This window comes from Humulus lupulus, chromosome 6 (genome assembly GCF_963169125.1).
Source record: "Humulus lupulus chromosome 6, drHumLupu1.1, whole genome shotgun sequence".
Classification (NCBI taxonomy): domain Eukaryota; kingdom Viridiplantae; phylum Streptophyta; class Magnoliopsida; order Rosales; family Cannabaceae; genus Humulus; species Humulus lupulus.
Genome location: NC_084798.1, coordinates 105240700 through 105247885, shown reverse-complemented (window position 1 = coordinate 105247885; position 7186 = coordinate 105240700). Strand labels below are relative to the sequence as shown.

Here is a 7186-nt window from a genome sequence, read left to right as displayed (position 1 = left end):
CATTTTATAAAGTTAAACAAAACTTAATCTTTATGAGATTATGATGATTACAGATTGAGTGGTAGATAATCTATTAAGGTACTATTATCATGTAGATGCATATAGCTATGTCACTCCACCTACTTTTAATGGCGATGATGTTGTTTGCAATAACGAAAATTATATATAATTTTAATCAAATCATTATATATTAACAAGATAAAATAAAAGAAGTGTTAATTTGTAATTAAATATTTTTTTAACTATAATTTTTTTTTATAATCGTAACTAAAATCAGTACATCGTTTAAAAAAAATGTTTTGCTGCTAAAAATATTGTCACAATGTATTTTGTAGTGTTTTGTATTTATATGTATGATTCTATTTGAAAGCCCTGTCATAAGTCAATGATGCTGACTGAAATGAATCACTCGGAAGACCCATTCAAATTCGTCAAGACAGGTAATATTTTCATTCAAGAATAATGATAGACCATCATTTAGCTATACACACATGGAAAAAATAAGAATGAAATAAATTCAAACCCCACTAAAGAGTTAGATCCGCTTTTTTTTTTTCCTCTTTTAAATTAAAGAACAAAGGACACGCAAATGGTGGCAATTATTGTGTTTGTGGACCTTCATCAGCCATGCCATGGCAGACTGACAAAATGTCTCTTCCCAAACACTTGAAAAAAAGAATGAATTGTTTTTACTACAATGCAACTCTTCTTCTTTGAGGATTTCGCTTTTTGGGTGTTTCTCCTCATCTAAAATGGAGCAGAAATCCCCAAAGGAACATCAACCCTTTCTAGCTTTTTTAGTTTTCATTTTACACTTGTAAGTTGTACAAAAACATGTATGTATCTGTACGGACGTGTTACAAAACAAGTTCAGGAGCAGCTTGGGCAATCCTTCTTCCTGAGTTGTATAGGAAGGAAGGGAGGAAAAAGACTTCACTTCAAAATTCTGCACTCCACAAGGCATTCTCGCCTTCACCGCATCGCCGGTGGACCTCCTTCATCCTCTCCACTGATCTACAAATCCCACTGCAGCTCCAGTCAAAGGAAGCAACACAGACGTTGCCTGCTTGAGCCTTCCACTCACAATCTGTGGTAAGAGCAGAGTTTGATAAAATTAGCAATCATATTCTTCTTTACACAGGCACCAAGTCAATGCCCGTTGTTCATTCTTTTCTTTTCATGTTTTCCTCTCTTGTCAGGAATGTTTCATTTGTTGTGCAAATATTTTAAGTAAGCAAATGGAACACATTCTTCATAGCTCAAAAAGTGAAGATGGTGAATTAGAAAGAAACCAATACTGGAAAGATAAATAGAAGACAAAGATATAGACAATATGAAGAATTGGAAAGAAAATGTTTTTATTTATTTTTATCTAGTCATGTAAAGTTATAAACTATTTGCGACTTTGATTTGCAAGGGTAGATTAATAATTTCGTTTGTTTACTAAGTAAACTATTTCCTTCTATTCACTCTATCTTGGACTGAGATATTTGTTTTGTTCCATCAATTTAGTTCCCCCTAGAGTAAAGTAATATGTTCGTTTGGTAAGACGAGATTTTATATCAAACATCACAAGAGATTTTGTTTTTCTTTCTATCCTTCATCTGACAACACAACATAATTAATTATTAGATAGGTCATTAAGGAAGTTTATTTAATACTATGTTTTGTCAAGTTTCTTGACAACTCAACATTTTCTTTTCTACAAATCATGAAGAGGTGAAACATGAAATTACCAGGTGGTGTTCCACAGCATAATCTCCGGTCGTCAATATGCTCCACGTCCAATCCAATAAACCATGATCCCAGAGAAACATCCTCATTTGCATATCTGTGTAGCACATGCCTAGATGATCCATAACAAGGTCAACAAGTTATAGATGTTGCAAGTTAGGAAGAAAAAATCAGTTTGCAGCAGGCTGTCACAACTTACTGGTTAATTGATATATAAGTAGCTAAGTCTTTCGAGACAGCATATAGCTGGCCAGTGGCATGGCGGAAATACTTGTTACCATCCTCGCCGAACTTCCAGTGTTCAGGTTCATGGTATCTGACTCCTCTGATTATGAAAAAACAAGGGAGAGTAAGTAAAATTGTGATTGATGTTTTTATTTGAAAGAAATAACTTTAAGAGCATGTAGCTTTAGCTCACTTTTGAGCAAGGACCGGCCCAGATTTCATACAACCAATATAGATTCTAGATTTGTCTCGATGTGTAGCCAAAGTTGCTCCAAGGGTTGCTGCAAATTTATCAAAAATGGATCAGTGAAGGAAAACATAGGGAAAGATGATGAAAAAGTATATAAACATCCACTGCAGCAAGATCATAAAGGTACGATATATCATATCTTATACCTATATTTACATGTACATCATCATCAACTTTGACATAGAAGTCTGCATCCCATAAAGCAACAGCTGTGGCAAAGTATGTCTTCGTCTTGGCTGACAATTCAAGATAACCTTCCACATGCTCCTGTTTCCATGATTTGTGCAAAACATTCATATGGTTAGCCAATCAATGATAATTTGTGTAAAGTTGCGATTTGAAGATAAAATATAAGTTAAATAGCTCAAGGAGATGGGAGGAAAAAAAAGCTTTACCAATCTCAAAAAATCACCATGCTTTCTATCCTCTGCTTCAACAGCTTTATCAAGGATACCACCTGACGTAGCACTATCAATCGAAAAAAAAGACAAGTACACGATTCGAAAGTGAGAATTCAAGACTAGAACAACACTATGTTTCAAAGTTGCGTGATAGGTAAGAGGAGAAACAAGAGAAATTTCCTTGGCCATGACGATGGTCAATACAAGATCAAACCAAATTTTATAAGCTGCAAGCTCTGAGTACGAAAAATACAAAATAAACTTTCTTTGACAATGGAATTCGAGAATGCATTCACTGAAATAGCTATTAGCTCTCACGAAGTACTTACCTATGACCTATCACAAACCGCATTATAATGCCCTTTTCATCCTCAAGCTTCTTTCTTTTATCACCTAATTACAAATAGAGAGATTAAGAACAGAAAAATAAAAATACCAAAATCATTCAGAGTTAATAAGCATATATGAAAGTGTGAATTATAGATATATAAAGGGAAATTTTTGTTTCTATGCATTATGTGGCTTCCTAATTAAAAAAAAAAGTCCCCCATACCTTGAGGCATCCAAGTAGCACGAATGGAATCTCTTCGTTTCCGGCTACTAAAGGCAGTATTGATCCCAACAACCATCAAATATTTTCTTTTCCTTATTGATTCAGATACTCTTAGATTATCTTCCACAGGTGAGCCGTTGAGGATTGATTCCTGAGCTGCCCTTGCAGCTGCTAGTTCCATCTCTAAATTTGAAATTTTCTTATCCAGAGTTCTGCAGTTTGCAAGTAACATAAATAATTTACAATCAGAACATTTAGTTAGAAATATAGATATTGGTAGCACTAGAGTTTGGCTTACTGTATAGCATCATGAGTCCTTGAAACTTCTCCATAAATGTCCTTGGCTTCACGTTCTCCATTCTTCAAGTAAGCACAACATATCAGTAAGTTAATAACCTTGAAAAAAAAACACATACATAACAAACCAAGCCATAAAAAATAAATTAAAAATAATACTCACAATTTTGGGATCACAACCTGAAACCAAGTTCTGCATTTCATCATCCACCCTTGTTGTCCTTGATATGGTTTTTGCCTCAGGTAGTATTGACATTCTATAACCAAAATAGTTTACTCGGTAAGGCAAACACATAGCACTGAGATCATTGTTTTGGAGAAGACATAATACATAAAACGTTAAAAAGAAAAGAATGAGAAATCCTATACAAATTCCTTAGGGGAAACATACAAGCATAAAAAAGAAGAAACAAAAGCAAGGCCACAATGAATCATCGTAATGATCACTCTTATAAATTTGATGGATGCATATTTTATAAGACTTTCGATATTCAAGTCCTTGGAAAATGGAGAAGCCAGGTGGTGCAAAAACAACTGAACTAGCATCAAAATAAAGAAACCAGAAAAAACTATAGCTTCCAAAACAAAAATTATACAAGTATTACAAATTTGGAACTACATTTCTATTGCATCTATACTAGTGGTAACTGAATTTAAGCACCAAAGCGATAAAAGTTCCCAAGTCCAAATAAACTTTCAATCTTTTAGGACTATTCTGTGCAAATTTAAGATCAACCATAAACTCAAAACTGTATTTGACAGTGTACAGTTAGGCCCATAAAGAACAGGAAAAGAGAGGAGTAAGAGAATAAGAACAATTTCCGTAAAACCAGCTTCATGGTCAAACTACAAGTACCCAAATTACTCATGACACCCCTATACAACTAAAGCCTATACTCAACAGACAATAGGTCCATCTCTTCTCTAAAATCCACACATCCTATACACAAACAATCAAAATATTTTTTGTAAATTAAAGAGTGAACAATCCCAATTTTTATAGGCAGCCAAACAAAGGATTGTACCTGTCAGAGAAGAGCATCCCAACGCAAAAGCATCCAATACAAAGTAGAAGAGTCCATTTCCGAGACAGTACACCCTTTGAAGCTGACTCTACTCCTCTGTTCTTCCAAGGCATGATGAAGCTCTTCTCTTTTGACCCAATTCCAGAACAAAAAGCTAAATCAGAACAATACCCATGTCCAATCCCAAGTCAAATTCCACAAACCCAGATCCAAATAACGAAGTCGCTGAAAAGAAACTCAACAGTTCAACACCAACTGGACATGGGTCTTCAGCTTTTTACCTAAAAAGAAAAACTGGGTCTTCAAGAAGCTATGGTGGTTGGAATTTGTTTATAGTGAAGATGACCCAACAACTATTGCGTTGAATATACTTGAAGAATATATAAATATTGTGTATATTAAATTACACAAACGACTTTAAGAATCCTTCTTAATCCCAAATGTCCAAATTTTTGCCAAGCTGTGCTATTACAAGTTTCTACATGACATCTCAACAACCCTTTGATTTCTCTAGTGCTTGCTCTGCTCATTATATATCATATCACAACCAACTAGTACCTAAAGATACGTATATAATTATAAATTATATAAACGGGTGACGAAGAAATAAGCTTATCTTATTATTTTATTTTTAAATAAAATTTGATACTTTTACTTCTTTTGAATGTGGAGAGACTGAGAATTGTCGGCAGCTTAGATTCTTCTATGACAAGACGAATATGCGCTTATAATGCATGAACAGTAGAAAAAAGGACACAATTTTTGGCTACATGTGCTTGGGCTTCTATAGCTTTTTTTTTACCAAGGTAATATTAAATATGTAACAAACTGAACTCAAGAACTTGAGGTCAAAAGAATCTTTTTGACCTTCTTTCACTTTTGCAGACATTGCTAGCATATTTTTTAGATGGTACTATGTTAGCAAGGCCCAAATACATTTGGACAACCGAGCGGTCTAAGAAGAGGCTGAGAAATGGGCTGAGATGACAGCCCAGGAAGAAAGGCCCCAAGGGGAATGCTCTACCTCACACGCAGCTGAAAGCAGTCGGGCAGCAAGAGAGGGAACCAGAGTTGCTGATGAAGATAAACAGGAACAAAAGTCAGATCGTGGAATCCGGAAGCGCGTGGAGCCAAAATGGATGAGGGATTACGTAGTCACGGGAAGACGTTGAGAGAAGGAGAGAGCACAACTGTTTTCTGTTATTGTTATTTGTTATTGCTGTTTCGTTTTGTGTATTCTGGGTATTGCTGGGTTTATTTGCTTGCTGGACATATATATTTAGCTACTGGTTTTGTATGTTTTTTTTATGCAATTGGTGAAATTTGATTGTATTTTGGGAGTTTGGCACTGACTCAAAGAGTGCTTGATTTCAATACGTAACAATTGGTGCTTTCATTGTTTTTTTTTTGCAGAATCATGAAGAATGAGGAGATTGCCGAGCTATTGAAGGCCATGGATATCAGTTTCAAGCAGCACGCTGATTCTCAGTTGGACCGTTTCACTTCTCTGTTGGAGCAACATCGTTTGAGCACGGAAGAGAAGCTGTCGCAGTTCTCCCCTATGCCTCCTGCTCCACCCGCGGTACCGGTCGAGCCGGGTTCGGACCAGAGTCACACCACCGGCGGCTCTCTGGGTGGTCCGGCCTCTCGGGAGGTCAATGCGATTCTGAAAACACTTCGAGTGACGGTGCCCCGTTTCAGCGGTTCTGAGGTTGCAAGCTGGATTTATCGGATCAACAAGTTCTTTGATCTTCATCAAATCGAACCAGAGATGCGTCTGGATGTCGTAGCGTTTCACTTGGAGGGGGAGCCCTCTACCTGGTTTCAGTGGATGGAGCGTGGGGGTACACTTACGAGCTGGGATGTGTTCCTTCGGGAGTTGGAGAAACGATTTGGGTCATCGGTCTATGATGACCCTCTGGGTCGGATTGCTAAACTGCTGCAGGTTGGCTCGGTTGCTCAGTTTCGGGCGGAATTTGAGTGTCTCATGACTCGAATTAGTGGGGTTTCAGACTCAATGTTTCTGAATTTTTTTATCTGGGGGTTGAAGTTGGATATCAGGCGTGAACTTCTCCTGGCTGCTTCGACGGATTTAGCCGATGTTATGGCTAAGGCCCAGATGTATGAGGATCGTCATAATGCCTTCATCAGCCGCTCTACGATGGTCGGGCCTCGTCCAGGGGTGTACTCGGGCAAAGAATCGTCTAGTGTTCTGCCATCTTTGTCCCCTTCAGGTTCATCGGTACCAGCTGCGAAGGTTTTCCCTGCACCTAAGTTGCCTATTAAGCGACTCAGCCCGACAGAATTGAAAGATCGTCGTGACAAGGGGTTGTGTTTCACTTGCGATGAGAAATTCAGTTTCAACCATAAATGTAAGAATCGGATGACGGTGTTGTGTGGTATGGAGGATGATCCGGATAGTGCCGAAGTTCCAGTGGAAATTAGCGACAGTGAGGTAGGGGAGGAGGTCAGTCTACATACTCTAGCGAACTCTACTAATCCCCGCATCTTTCGGCTTATGGCCTCTCATGGACGGAATCAACTAGAGGTTCTTATTAACACGGGCAGCAATATGAACTTCATTCAGGAGGATTTGGCTACCCATCTCAGTCTTCTTCGGGAGGACACTAAATGTTTCCGAGTTTATATGGGCAGTGGTCACTATCTCACTTATTCTCAGTTATGCAAACAAGTACCGTTA

The 7186-nt window shown here is 37.6% G+C and overlaps 1 protein-coding gene across 1 annotated transcript; it reads right to left on the bottom strand.

Annotated features, from left to right (window-relative positions):
* Nucleotides 1-528: 528 nt before the first annotated feature.
* On the bottom strand, nucleotides 529-5076 carry LOC133782415 (probable beta-1,3-galactosyltransferase 2). The gene is made up of 11 exons (XM_062221715.1): nucleotides 4486-5076; nucleotides 3624-3717; nucleotides 3462-3523; nucleotides 3164-3375; nucleotides 2940-3003; nucleotides 2605-2677; nucleotides 2356-2476; nucleotides 2153-2240; nucleotides 1934-2059; nucleotides 1737-1846; nucleotides 529-1087 (listed from the first exon to the last, which is right to left on the bottom strand). The coding sequence occupies exons 1-11, from the start codon at nucleotides 4596-4598 to the stop codon at nucleotides 939-941; spliced, it is 1212 nt and encodes a 403-aa protein (XP_062077699.1). The 5' UTR covers nucleotides 4599-5076; the 3' UTR covers nucleotides 529-938.
* Between the last annotated feature and the right edge of the window lie 2110 nt (nucleotides 5077-7186).